The following is a 15,386-nucleotide window of genomic DNA, read 5'->3' as shown; positions in this document are numbered from 1 at the left end:
TCGGGCAAGCAGGGAATCTGGTGCCTGGAGGTCGGCCACCATCCCTCCTACCAAAAACACGGGTGTTTACGGCTCGGCCTCTGCAAACTCTGGCGGGGGGGAAATGTGCCGGCAGCGGGGCCGTCCTCGGCTCATCGGAGGCACACGGCCCGCGGATTGATCCAGGGTTCCCGTCAAAATTGTCAACTCTAAGAGCCCGTGAACGATATCCAGTCCCTCAAACCGTGTTTTTACGTGTTCTAGGGATAAAAACTCTCTCGAGACCAAACTGTGCTTTCTGCTCGTGGCGTAGAGAAATAAGTAACGTCGTGATGAAGGCGAATAATTGGGTACGTTGCAGTAATCATGTGACTCAGTGCGGTGAAGGTGATTGTTATTCGGACGAATGTCAGAAAATGGTATCGCCTAACGAATTCATCGGAATGTTTTCGAATTGGAGTGAAAGTGCCGCAATGAGTGACTCTCTTTGAGAGACACTTAATTGAATTTATCACAGTTGGGAATAAGGCGTGCAGTACAAAGTGACAATAGCTTTAGTCAAAAATTTCTCTTTTATCACTTTACAGTCGGTGTTACATAACTAGTGCGTTTGAAAAAATGTTAAATCATATGAAAATCGCCCTTGTGAGTGATATATAAGCGATCTGCATTTGATGCAAACGTGTATCAAAAAATAATTGCAGATGATAACTCAAGACAAGAATATTTCATTTTGAATAAAAATTTAAATGGTGAGCAATTAAACTCTCATAAAATCAACGAAAATATCGAAAAAAATGTATACTACAAAACCGTGTTGTTTTTGGGCGATGGATGCTGCTATGAAATTCTTACTGAGATATTAGCTACTTTGTGAATAACATGCATTTCATGATAAGAATTAAAATTATTCGCATCTAGTATTGATGGATGTTAGGTGCCTATTGTATTTTCTTTATCACTGTTAAAGTTCCGAGGACAGAAGAAAAGCCACGCGAGTGAAGAAATGAGTGAGTAGCGTTGTGATGTCTTCTGACTTCTCGCTCCCCCGTAACGCCACTTCGTTAGTCTTCCATTTAGGCAGGGATTTTTGGGGAGTGTTTGTAGGACTCTTTGAACATTTGTGTGGAGTATTGGAAATGTTGAAGAGGGTCAAAGAATGTCAGACAGCAACAGGTTGAGAAGAACGATAAAGTGAGCAGATAGTGAATCCGAATATCTCCCTGAAAAAAAATGTGAGCATTTCCTCTTGTCATTTAAACGAACAACCTCTCTTGGCCAGCGTATCGAATTTCCGGCGGAAGAAACTTTAAGACACTTTCTTGCTCAGAGTAGGAGTAAATTCGGTGTTTTGAATTCCACTACGTACTTCTTTCAATAGTCTGTTAACAATTAGAAAGCCGACTTGTAGATGTGTATTAAATTCTTCCTTGAAAGTATTAGTGTGGCATAAGTGTAATACGTGTCTGAGAAAAAAATAACAAAAATTAGATGTAGAAATGGATAGTAAAATCTAGGTACTTCAATACCTAATAAAATTCTCTGTTAGCTGAATAGAGACGAAAAAAAATGAAACTGTGAGCATGTAATCAGGGAATACAGGAACTTAATTTATTTATCAAACATAATCAGATAATTACATATGCATGTTTGATATACATTGCTCAATTATTTTATAAGTAGTCAGCAGATGTTAATGTTGTTAGCAATGAAATATTCTGTAGTGGATAGCGGTTATCACCTGACTTAATAATTAATCGTGAAACACTTTCTGAAACCTAATTTCTGAGACATGAAGCAGGAGGAGTGAGATTCGTTATTTATTCATTTCATCCACATCGGGAAGAGCCATCAAGAAAAGAAAAAAAAACCGACCTTGGTCGAAAACGGGGAAGAGGAGGAAGACGAATTGTGCTCCGAAAGAGTTTTTCTTTGAATGGTGACCACTCGCCTATCCGGTGACTCCGCTGTTCGAGATGTCCAAGTATCGTGCGCTGAGCAATCGTCGTCGCCTGGCCTTCTTGGTGATCTTTGCTTCCCTGCTACACCTGTGTCTCCCGCAGGAGGCAGGCACGGGCGAGGACGACGGGGAGCTGGAGGAGGAAGAGGAGGAGGAGGATGCGTGGGAGGGGGAGGAATGGGAGGACGTCGGTGAGGAGGATGCGGTTGGAGGGAACAGCTGGGAGGATGAAGGAGCGGCCGCGTGGAATGCCGAGAACGAGGAGGATGCGGACGACGCACCAGGTAAGGAGTTCCACAAAAACCTCGGCGTGCACATTTAAACGAACCTCCCGGAAGTAAAGGCCTCTTAACAGCTTGGATGATGCAGAAATTCGGGTCAAATTCTCCCTAGTCCTCCGGACTTTCGTTCGCACCACTTAGTAAACCGAGGTTGCTCCATTTGCGCAAACAATCGGTAATTTTGGCCGAATGCACCGGGAGTCAGTGCGTCCTTTTGCAAATGCTAAACTGGTCGACTGGATACCGTCCTTCAGCTTTTATGCTTCACGACAAAGGAGGAAAACGTTATCACGGGCTCATCGATAAAATTCTGTGAATATGTGTATTTCAGTAAGTCAATGTTAGATTCATACTATTCGACTTGATAGAAGTGCTCCTATTTAATTTATTGCGCGAAATCTTCCAGTTGGAGATATTTCCTTCTCATTCACAAATAAACCAAAATTTGGCCCTTCGTTTTAATATCCACTATAAAGTTTCAGTATCCCCTCTGTTCCCACTCCGTCTTTGATTTATTCAACTTATCTTCATATGTCGCATTATTCCAACCATTACCCTACCTTATTTGCTCTCCCCACTGCCCTTAGGACAACATAGCTTGTAGAGTTGGTGAATTATAAAGGGTATACTGGTTTACTCCTAGTATTTATGTTCTTTTGATTGCTCAATTTCATGCCAAATTGTTATTCGCAAATGATGAAATTTTCAAGTTTGCTATGAAACTGGGCGCGATTATTCACAAAAGTCACCGCGCGTGTGCGGGAGACGTAATCTTCTTCGGTGTGTTTCACATCAGAACATTTTTGAGGCTGTTCAGGGACGATTGGGAGAAGCGAATGCATGTGCACGCCGCGCGATTGCTTTAAGGAGTGGCGGATAAGAAAGTAGTGGAGAACAAGAGAGAATAGAAGTGGAAGTAGGGGGTAGGAATAGCAAGGTAGGGTGTGAATGCGGGGTAGGGTGTAGCAATAGCAAGGTAGGGTGTAGGGTCTGTTGGATGCGGGGTAGGAAAGAACTGTAGGATCATAATGTCAAAAGATAATTAAAAATAAGCGTTCAGTTTTGATGCATACTATGTAGTTGTTTTCATGACATTACTTGATCATTAATCAGGAAGTAGCAAATAAGTTCCTCTAGTGATCAAGTAAAGAGTAGCGTCTATTTTATGATCCATTCCACGCAGGAAACTTGAGTCCCTCTCTTACAAATTGACATTCTATGATTGTCACCTGCTAAATATATAATTAAATAAAGGAAGCCATTTCAGAAATTACAAATTAAGCTTGTCAATGCGCTCATAAGATTTTATATTTTAATTGTTAAATGAATGTTACTATTTTTTTGTGAGAATATATTTGGCCTTAGTTAAATAATGAGATTATCAATTTAGAAAGGCATTGGTTCGCTTAAATTCAGTCCTAGACAAATTTTATAGCACTTTGAGCTTGAATATTCTGCACATGATGATTACAAAATGCAACATAAAATCATTGTGGACATAATATAATTGAGTCCTGCCGGATTTATTTTAATTGGTTTATAGAAAATATATTTAGTACCATTTGCGGTAAAGTATATTTGACATGGTGTTTACCATTTAACATTTTTCACCATGTCCAAACAAAACTCCGCTACAGTAATTTTTTCAAGAAGTTTAAATGCTTTAGAAGCACGAATTTTGATACATTTTGGTTTCCATTGATGTATTATTTTAAAATTTACTCCAATATCTAACGTTAAAGAGGTCTTTTATCATCTTAATAGTCATAAATCAACAGTTCACTTATGCCTCATTGGTCGTTTTCGTCCCAAGTTATAAATGTCTGGTACCTGACCACCATGCGAATGATGGTGGCGGGAGATGGCGGAAAGTTTCTCAGCAGTCATAATAGCTCAGTGGAGACCGTGAGCTTAGTCGCGTCTTCCCCCACATGCGTCACTGCAACCACTGAAATACGGCCTCAAATGCGTACTGTTTCCTTGGTCCTATCGGGAAGTGAGACCCATTCAGCTGCGAGTGACAGTGGGCATTTCGCCTGGTTGACGTCTTGTCGCACCATGTGGGGGTTGGTGGCCTAATCTCGGGGAGCGGATAGAAAATTTCTCACTTCCTGATCCGAAGGTAGTTCGATGGACGCGGTAGCACACCCTCTCTTCAGCTTTGGAAAGTCAGGTGCCGGTCGGTGTTGGGAGAGAGATAGATAAGTCACTGCCTCTTACGATTCCTTGAGGGCCTGCAATTGTCTCTCTAGGCCAATACCAAGGCGGGTACCTCCAGGGTTGCAATGCCGGTGGAGGAGGCCACTCACGGCTGGTTCCGCGTGGGGGAGCAGCTTGGGATGGTATTGAGCGGGAGGACGACCGCGACGGTCCAGCGGCACTCGGCACCCAGTGATACCCACTATGCATAGTAAAAAAATGGTTATTTATTTTCTGTGTGTCAAATCTGAAACAAAATGTATTTGGCCATCATAAAAGTAGCACGGTCTTAGGTTGTAAACATGATGGTACGTCTCGTCCGAATTCAATCTAGCCGACGGTCCCTTATGTGTCGTATTCGCCTAATATGTGTTTGCCATCCATCCTGGCCTACAGCAGCGCATATTGGACGAGTGCGGGTGCTCGCCATACACATTGGGTCCGGGCAGGATGTGCCGCCACCAGCAGGTCCGTTAAAGGCAAGAGCGAAATGGATGTGTCGTTGCCCAGCTCCAGAATAGGCCACAGTTTTGGGTGTACCCAATCTTCGTACTCCTGTGCTCTCCAGTGTGTCCAGACGTGATCAATAGTTCCTCGGAAGGCATACATACTGTCTCCCTCCCATTCCATGTGAAAACGTTCGGTTCCGGAAGGCGTCGGCGGTAAGAGGATTTAGCCACCCCGGCGTACGACTGGCATGAGTCTCAACGCTTTTCAGTTGTAGGAGTAATGGCCGCAAAAACGTGGAAAGCCGGGTACCGTCCTATTCCCTTTGACCAGGCCAGCCGCGAAGTCCGGCGTGAAGGCTGGCGTGAGGCATCAGACTTGCTCGGTATTCGGTGACTCACGGTGGAGGACAAGACAGCCGGCGCACATATTGGTGAGTGCGGCACGTGAGGGCCCATCGGTCAGATTGAGTTTGGATGGGACGTAACACCGCATCACATCCTGTTTCGTAGCGGTACGTCAAGGCCACGCCGCATTGGCGTCGTAGATTGCTCATAGCTATACTAAAATTTATCTGCATGAAGAATCACTGGAAGTATACCCGTTAGGATTAGCAATTTCCAACCGTCAACCCGTCCGGACCTACCCGATATATATGAGTATATCCTGGGTCAGCCAAGGTGGTCCACATAGGCATATATCTCAGAAGAGTACACTCCGTGATGGACGGTCGGTTGAGATTGATGACCGTCGAGACGTATCTCCAGCTCAAGGAGCGAGACGTGTGCTGTTCATATCAACAAACAGCTACAGACTATGATCTTGAAACCATAACCCATTTCCTTTCTTCATGGTGACTGTATTGTCGAAACACAAATATTTACCTGAACAGGTACGATGATACATAAAAGCCAACTCCTCGCAGGGCTATTTTGCCCTATGCAAAATAGATGGGTAGGAGATGATTGAAACGACCATATAGCTGATCTGATATTAAGGACAGACCAAGGTCCAGCGCCCACGGTCCATTGCCAGAGGGGCATCTGTGTAGACTATGATATCCATTTGTAAACCAGCAAGGTGAAGTATCAGGCTGAATATTCAATTCCCCGAAGCTTTTGTGGTCACTTCATCTGCCTTCTGTGGATGATGCTCGGTGGCAAGGTGGGAGCTTAAGCAGGTAGCACGCCCAGGCCATGTTTCCTGCCACCTTACCGTACCGCTCGATTGACCGGGCGAGTCTGGGTCTAATTTATGTTACCCTATGGAGTCTCACTAAGGTACGAGGCATAAAAAATAAAATAAATTGTCAAAAACTGACTAACCTTTAGGGTGTCATTTATTGCGTAAGACATGATAATTCTTAAAGGATTGGAATAAGACCTAATGGAATGCCAAAATGCTATATGGATGCGCGATTTGATGTATTCCACCAAGGTTAGAGAAATATTAAGAAGCAGAAAAAATACATATCCAATTTTTAAGGCACGAATGAACCTAATGCAACAAGGGGTAAAAAATGTCCTTTAAATGATATGTATAACCGTTTTAATACGAATAACGTATGAATAGACTATCATGTAACGTAACATACGTATAGGCTTTTTGAAATTCAATATAGGTGCATGAAAGATATAATTTATACAATTGTAATAAACTTTATAATAGCAACGACTGTTAAAATGCTAAATAGCTAAAATTTATTTGGTAACCTTTGAGCCTAAATTTTTCCATATATTTCAATTAGAATGTTTTGCCAATTTGTTCAATTACAGTTTAGACAATGGAAGTAATCAGAAGAGTATTATTTTCGTGTACGCGGTGTATTAGAACTGATTTTTTTATTATTCGCGCTCATTGTACGAATCGAGGTGATTTTTAAAATGAAAATAAATACACTTACAACATTGATTTGTGGAATAAATTTGAGCAACTTCTTTGTGACCAGGAAAAATCAAAGATGATATTTATAGTAACTTCTCATCTAAGACGGTTATAAGACCAACATTTTATTCACAATCAGTAAATCATATTAAGTTCAAGCGGCATCGTCCCATAACATAATTTCTTTTCAGGAAAGATTCAGTTATGATAGTAGTCACATTATAGGCCTCCTTAAGATAAAAAGGTGTTGTTACCTTCCAAGCTATGCACATTAAATTTACCTGTTTCAAGTCTTTCGTTTCTTAAATTTTCCCATATTAAAAGTCTCTCCTTCCTTTTTTCTCTCCCAAAGCATACATGCATTGATTCTCGGTAAACCCATCATCTCAAGCCATCTGGTATTTTATTCATTTGCTAATTCGACCCTTATCGATTCCATAAAATAGAATCCCAAATCAATTACAGAGCCCTTCATTACTCGATTTAAAAGGGGTATTTCTGTTTTATTTTCTTTATTGGTGTGTGTTCTGTATTTATCTTTCAAGCTTTTTAGTTCCAATGTATAGTTGATATTATACCAGATTTTACATATTATTATTAATGGGATTCAACCGTTTAAGATATGCATTGGATGGGCACAGATTAAACAATGATAAAAATATTTAACTCTACTTACGGAACACAGCCTTGTACACGGCACTACAATAAACCCCTCTTTAATTCCTTGTGTACCTTTCTTCCCTTCATTTCTTTCAACATACCTATCACTTTCCTTCCCTTTCCACACGACCCGGATGGTCTCCTCGCTTTCGTAGTCTTCAGTATACCATCGCCAATCAAAATTCTCTGCATCTACTTTTCCTACCTCCTTTGGATTTCTGCCAAAATTCACTCTCCTGCCTCTCCATATCACTTCCTCTTTTATTTTACTTCCCGCCCATTTCTTCCTTTCCATCCGATTTCCAAGCCAAAAATTTCAAAATGATCCAAGGACGTCTCATAATATTGCTCCAAAGATCATATTCCTTCCCTTACTCAGCGTCTCTATCATTAACTCCTCGATCTTTGTAAAAGCTTCTTCGCCGAAGTTTGATGCCCCTAACAAACCCTAGCGTTGGCTTGTAGGATACTAAAAAATATACAAATATACAAAATGCTAACTTGACTATCTTGGTTCAAAATACAGCGAGGATAGTTAAACTGCCACACACTCTATAGCTTCTGCCCTACAATATTAAATTTTTACTAATCCTTTCTCTTATTCAAAAACCTCATAGTTCTAGTTTTATACACTTATTATCATGTCATTTGTCATTCTGGTTATATGTTACGCTTAGTATTACTGTTCACCCTTGGCTGACTGGCTACCTAAACGTGATTTGTCACAGAACTAACTGAATTTATTATTTTCTCAATGAATTTACCCCTATCATTAATGGTGGTTCCATGGTAATTAACTCCACATTACATTGAAAAGTACCGTTAATAATAATACGAGCCTTTCCTTTGCAAATTTTCTGTATCGCCGTAACTGCTGCCTAGCGTCTCTTTCTAACCATGCCCATCCCAACTCTCCATCCGCTACGCTATTTGAGCAGTAATAAGTATGAGCAGGTTGCTGATAGGTCTACTATCCTTCAATGTGGTGATACCTTCTGCGACACATTCGTAAAATTTCAGCCATTATGTCAAAACCGAAGGCTTTTTCGCAATTTTCGATGCTAAAACATACATCATACTTGCATTTTATATTCCCACTTGTACGTGACATCAATACTACTATGATATCACGCGTGCCTCTCCCTTTCCTGAACCCAAATTGATCGCACTTCTTTTAAACGTCTTATCGATTAACCTAAGATTAACGGCAATTTTAACTGGGTGTGTAATTAAACATATTATTCTTTGGTTCCCGTATAGTACTGCTCTTTTTTTGAGAAGGAAGCTAACACTGATCCTACGAAATCTTTCGGAATTATTTGATTTTAATTTCATTAATTCTCTTTATATTCTAAAATTAAGTATTCCTGACCCTAAGTTATTCTTATCCACATTATATTTTATTTTTAAGCTTAAGCTTAGTGGCCCAATATCTTTGTCACATATTTTCTCTGTGTATTTTTCCTAACTCTCTTGAATCTTTACTGGTTTAATTAATATTTTTTCTGAATTATCTTTTGTAGTTTGCTTGGTATTTCCATTTTCATTTCCGAATGATTTCTTGCACAGCAAACTTATTTCACTTTTCCTTTGTAAATTTTCTATATCCTCACACTACGTCTTCTACTACGCTTCTTTCACTTTATTAGTTTTCAGTCTCTGTTTTATGAGTTTTCGTATGCTCTCACCAAATATGCACCACGCTTCTGTACCCCTATTAGATTCCATCCTCATTCTATAACACATCTGTCTGTAATTTCTTCCACCTAATACTTTATATTGTTCCATATATATATATATATATATATATATATATATATATATATATATATATATATATATATATCCCTCATGTATATTTCTGATCTTTTCGTCTGTAATCCATCGGATGCATCGTTTATCTTTTCCTATTTATTGTACGTATGGTTTAGTTTGCGGCTTTCAGTATTCATTTTCTGATACGTCCGCATTTTTCTTCTATTGCCCTCATCCCTCAGTCCTCACCCACAATTTTCTTGACAGCCCGCAGATACTCTATCCTTTTTGTCCCGGGTTACGTTTTACATTCTATTTCTTATCCCTCTTGCCTGTTTTATCCTCTTGAATCTGACGCCACCTTCAGTTGTACTAAATCACGATCTGAATCCATATTCACTACCGGGAAACTGTGTTAATAAATTATGCTATCCATTTATCCGCGCATAAACATAATTAGTCTTACTGATGTGCCTTTGAATTCTCGGGTATTTTCCTCGATACCTACGTCTGTTGCGATGCTCAAAGCAAGTGGCCGTTGTGACTAAATCCTGTATCTAGCAGAAATGTATAGCTTTCTTCGCGCGGCCAGTCCTTGTTCCTTAATCGCGGTTCCCTACCTCACTGTGATCTCTCTTTTTGCCTGCACTCACGTTTTAAGACCTCATCTTAATGAAATATTTCCTTTCCGGTGCACCCGCGTTCATTTCCTCTAATTTATCGTGTGCCCTATCTATTTCTTCCTCCCTATGATTTCTTATTGGCATATAGACTTGAATAATGACCAAGTCGTTTGTTTAGCTTTTACATCAACAAATACCATTCTATCACTCACCCACTGAATGTTTACTACGCTTCTTGTTATATATTAATTCAATACTATTGCCACCTCTCCCCACCTCTTCCCCTACGCTCTAGGCTACAGAATGGCTTTCGATCAATCAATCCCCAATATTCTTCCATTTGGTCTTATAAAGCCCTAAAATATACATGTTTCCCCGCACCATCTTCCACCCTGTATTTTCCTTATCTGAACGTAATCCTAAAATTAAAATAACCTATTATATTTTTTTCGGTCTACTTCTGTGTTTTTGTACTGCTACTGTTGCTTTTGCATGGCAAGAATTTTGTGAAACAACGACCGCGGAAGCCTTGCCTCTTCCACTACTGAGTGTGACGCATGGCACAGTGTGTCGAGTCCCGTAGTTGTCATGACTCATTTCTTTTCTAATGTCCATCATAATTTATAGGATAAATAATTCAGGTGGTTCCCGTTGATTTTCTCAATAGAGTTTTTAACGTGACACCTTTACTCAGAGAATTGCTGAGGTTAACCTATATTGTATTATATTAACAGCGGTATGGCAGTATCGAGAGCCACACAAACAATAGTTTTATGTTTTGAATACTACAAATTTATCAGGTAGAGAAAAGTGCGAATAGCCAACCAATCGATTGAGGAGACTGTAAGTGAGAACTAGTAGGGCGAAGGAAACATGGTGGAAACATCAATGCGAGGAAATAGTCTTTAGAAATAGTAAAATGAACGTACGATACTGGAAGAAGAAAGGTCTCTCAGGATATAAGAAAGCAATTTCACTTTCAATATTATAGATCCAAATTTTAAAAATATAAATCAAAGTGGCTCTAAGAAGATGGTTGGATTGCATGGAGGCGTATGAATATGTATGGAGATATATAACTAGATGGCAAAGGCAATAGACCAATAAGTTTGAAAACAGAAAAGGAATACGATGTCGATAACGATAGTTTAGGACCAGAAATATTTATATGAGAGATAAAAAAGGCATGAATGGTAATTAAATCGAATAATAGTGTGGGAATAGAAAATATCCCCGAGAAATTCGAAAAAAAATATGGCAAACAAGAAATAAAGATATCTACATCTACACCAATACCCTGCGAGCCACCAAAAAGGTGTGTGACAGGGAGTACAGAACCAGGAGGAAAAGGTAAGGGATGATGGGGTTAGGGTTTTTCAAATGGATGGGGATAGCTGGGGGGAACCTGTAAAAAATATATATAAATATATTCGTATAACCATGCGCAGTCCCTACCTTGAAGGTTAATACTTATTGTGTCGAGCTGACTCCTGGGGGATTTCGATTACAAGCATTCTGGTCTCTTATTGTTCTTGGAAAAAATGATCATTTATACCTGTCAGTCTTGCAGTCTATCTCTCTAATCTTATATTCGTGATCCCTCCGCCCGTAATACGTTGGATTCGTATTATGTTCTTGACGACATCGGAAAGGACCCATCTTTAAATGTTTTTAAAAAGTTTAATCTATATTGTAAACGCCGCTGCGTGAGAGAATTCTAGCCTAAATTTTCTAGCAAAGTAGTTACGCTACTGCGTTATTCATAACAATATTTGACAAATCTAGCCCCCTCCGCTGAACTCGATCTAATTCCGATATGTATGGGCTCCTTTGCAGGAATTATGATGGATAAATTTTGTCAGAAAAATTTCTTAAACCAGTATTAATTATGACCCCAAAAAGAGACATAAACACTTTAAAGATAATTTTGGTCTCAAGTGCGGTAAATTTACGTATTATTTACTATTACGGGGTATCAACATAAGAATAAGGAAAAATAAATTAGATATTTGAACAATATCAATTTGAATTTCGAAAGAGAATAGACAGGCGTGAGTACTATAGAGAATGAGAAAGACGCACATACTCGTATTATATACATACTTCATAGATTATGAAAACACGTTATGCATGTTCAGGGTAAACTGGGCACCATTATTAGACATTTTGTGGAAGATAGGGCTAGACTGAGGAGATTTATCTGAAGCCTGTTAATATGTAAGACTTTGAAGATACAGATAGAAAATGGAAATCAGGATAGGCAGCTAGGCGGGAATTATGGTGGGGAAGTTCCTACTAAGACCCCATTCTGTTCAATATATGTGGTACGTATATGAGAAGGACATAATAAGAGAGGAATAGGAAGAGCTGGATGCAAGAGTGACAGTGGGCGGGTTACTCTTCAAATCTGGAATATTAGTGGTAGTAGTGTTAGGGAAGGTGACCGACAGATGAAGTCATTTGCGCCAAAAGAGAAGGATGGAAAAGAAGAAAGGGTGGAGAGAAAACCGGCGTCGGCATTAGCCTACTCTTAACGAATTACGCCAAAGGGTGCACATCTTAACGTCGCCTCCGACCGACGAGCTACGGCACCACCTTGATCTCCAGTTAGTTATATTTGCGGATGATCAAGTGATTGTTATATAGTCTGGCATAGGGTTACAATCATTTCTGAGGAAATTGTAGAATCATTATGGATAAACATTAAGCATGAGCCCATTTAGTAGTATCGGTAGAGGAGTTCACCTATTTAGAAAGTTTTCTAGAGGAATGTGAGCATGGTGATTGGGACATCAACAGAGGATTTCGTTAAGCAAAGAAATGTGTACAAAAATGTGGGGGTTGATGACAGAAACCTAAGCAAAGGTTTGAAGAAAAGAAAAGTCGAAACTTAAATATGGAGCGTCTTTTTGGAAATTTGAATTCTCGGAAATTTGATAGTTGAGGAACAAGGATTGGCGAAGATTTTAGGCTTTGGGTGATTGGGTGTTGATAAAGTAGAGAAAATAAATTGTACGGAAAACAAGCAATTAGTTAATAAGCATGGTAGGAGAAGAGCAAATATTGAGATACTACAATACATAGCTTGAAGTCTAAGAATATTCTATTCCATGCTATTTAAGAATAATTTATGTGTAGTTCCTGGGTAAATTAAAAGACTAGCCTAAGCCTACTGCTTATTAGTATAAAATCCATGAATATACAAATTCTCTCCACCGGGACGGAAAAGTAATTAATTTCCGATAGATTGAGTTCTTAAAAGGCTCAAGATTAGTAATTGTATTTTTATTAGATTCTTGAAAGAGTCAAATTCTCCCCAGAAAAGATATAGGGTGGATCCTTTATTTCCAATTCTTCATTCTTTTACCTATACTGGACCCTTTTCCTCGTAATGAGAAAAATAATACCTCTTTTATGCTCAATTACAGGGAAAGGGTTATCTTTGAAAATGCTCATCAATAGGGTAGTCCTTAAAAACCCTTCCCCTTTTCCTGTCTTTTTTGATCCGTGATATAATTGTCTCTCCATTGATTCACCTTTACGTGGTGTATTAAGTATGCATTTTTAAGTCTCTTTTCGTGTATAAGTGGCATGGAAAAGTCTATAATAGAGAAATATCCAAGATACAGTGATTTGTGACTGTAAGTGCATTTTGAATCCATAATGTTTCTGCAAAAATCTTCCTAATTATTTCGATCGAACTAGATATTTTCTTATTAATAATGGGCCCAGACTTCAGCGAAAAAATCAAAGTAAATATTATGAGAGAAACTAAACACTCGTGTATCGTCGCTCTTTAGAAATGGTTATATACAGGTATACAGTTGTTATTTATCTTTTGAGCAGAAGTTAGAAATTAGTGTTTTTCCCATAAATATCTTATTTGAAAACTTTGATTCATAGGCGCTCAAATTTTCCATTTAAATAGAGGCGTCCATACATATTAAATATTTTTAATAAATTCCAGACCGTGTAGCAAGTACGACAGGCACCCTCTTGTGGGCTGACCTGAAAGTTACGGTTTAATTTTAATCTCCGATGCAAGAAAGGTGTTATCAACCCGACATATAATATAAATGGCGTGGTACATCTTGCGAAACGACTTTAGTCCTTCAATAAACTCATATATTTGGTATTATTTTGCTCCTACTTTCGAAATCAATTAGTATTAGAAAGAAAATCGCACTTAAAACTCGATCACGTGTTATTGAAACGTACGCTGTGGTATTTGTTTCCAGAAGACATTTCTCTTACCTTCGTCAGATAAAGACTTGAATGCTAAACGGTAGCTTAATGATGGGCGCCTTAAGGATTCAATTGTTAGGGATGTGACGACAAAAGAGACACTTCAGTTGTCATTCGAAGACGCTGAGGAAGGAGGACTGGTCGGAATGAAGACGTCCTACGTTTTTGCCTTCGCGTATTGGGGATTTGGCAATGTATGCAGGAATGAGCACCTGTGTAGGAGGAGACTGAAGAGTAGGCTGACAAGGAAGGAAGAGTAGGAGGACGACGTTGAAGAAGTTGGCGCGCGGAAGTGGACCACACTGCCGCCGGGTGGAAACCGCGGGATTGAGGGGGAGGTGGCCCCGTCCTCCCGAACTCAATTCTCCGCGATTGACTCTCACCCTCCTGAGTGATGGCGCAAAGCCGTAAGAGGGAGAGTGGAATGAGGCAGGGGAGCGAAAGTCCTATGTCTTCTTTCTTCGAGACGTTTTATCCACCACTTTTTCATACATTTTTCTCCTTCCTTCTCCCCCTTCCACGCCTACCACCCCATCTCCAATCCCACACCCTCCCAGCCCTCGTCATTCCGGTGAAATCGCTATCCTATATAGGAAGAGGACGACGACTCAAATGAGCCTTTCGGCTCCATAGAAGGCGACGGCAGCTGTGCAAGGAGGTGGTGGTATAGGGGTAACATAAGGCGTGCCACCCACGTTGCCCCCACTCCTTCTCATCCCCCCCCCCCCGAAGTCTTCCATCTCACCAGGGAGAATGAGGACTAAAAGGCATTTTAGAGGCTGGGGAAGTTGGAGGAGCGAAAGGGCCCCGTTAGATGAGGCGAAGCCATCTTCCCGCGTTCGTCGAAAGTTTTATTTCCTCTTCCTTTCTCTCGTTCACCCTTCCCCCTCTCTCTGTCGATTCGAGAGATTGAAATGGAATGATTGTGGTGATCAATTGGTGGAGGCTGCCTCAAACGGATAAAACAGACCATGAATTGATTTCTGAAAACTGAGTAATTTTTACAGCTCTTTTTCGGAGGTTCCAATCTAAGGGGGAAATATTGATTTAAGGTTGAGGAAAATTACAACCATTTTCTACACAACTAAAAAATGGAACTGAGAATAAATTTATATTTAAATGCCTTCAGTACTCGTTATAAATAGCATTTTGGTTGGTGCATTTCGCCATAGCACATATGGTAAAAATTTGTATCTTAGCATTTCATGTCCTTTTGGAGAGATATTAGAGAAAGACTTGATGTACATGTCACATTTGCCGATATAGAATCTCATACCCCTTTTTAGACGCAAGAAAAAGAATTAATGTATACGTAGCATTTAGCTTTATAGAATTCAGTTTCCATTTGTTGGA

At 39.8% G+C, this 15,386-nt stretch overlaps 1 protein-coding gene across 1 annotated transcript in view; it reads left to right on the top strand.

The window, feature by feature from the left end:
* The first annotated feature begins 1,955 nt into the window (after positions 1 to 1,955).
* The window catches only part of LOC139698032 (nephrin-like), a 663,871-nt gene continuing 650,440 nt past the window's right edge, over positions 1,956 to 15,386 (top strand). The window contains 1 exon segment of the mRNA XM_071596891.1: positions 1,956 to 2,223. Within this exon segment, the coding sequence (XP_071452992.1) occupies positions 1,956 to 2,223 (268 nt within the window).

This window comes from Hetaerina americana, unplaced genomic scaffold (genome assembly GCF_022747635.1).
Source record: "Hetaerina americana unplaced genomic scaffold, ioHetAmer1.1.p SCAF_8, whole genome shotgun sequence".
NCBI lineage: Eukaryota > Metazoa > Arthropoda > Insecta > Odonata > Calopterygidae > Hetaerina > Hetaerina americana.
The sequence above is the reverse complement of the archived record's forward strand: the minus strand, read 5'-3'. Positions and strand labels throughout refer to the sequence as shown.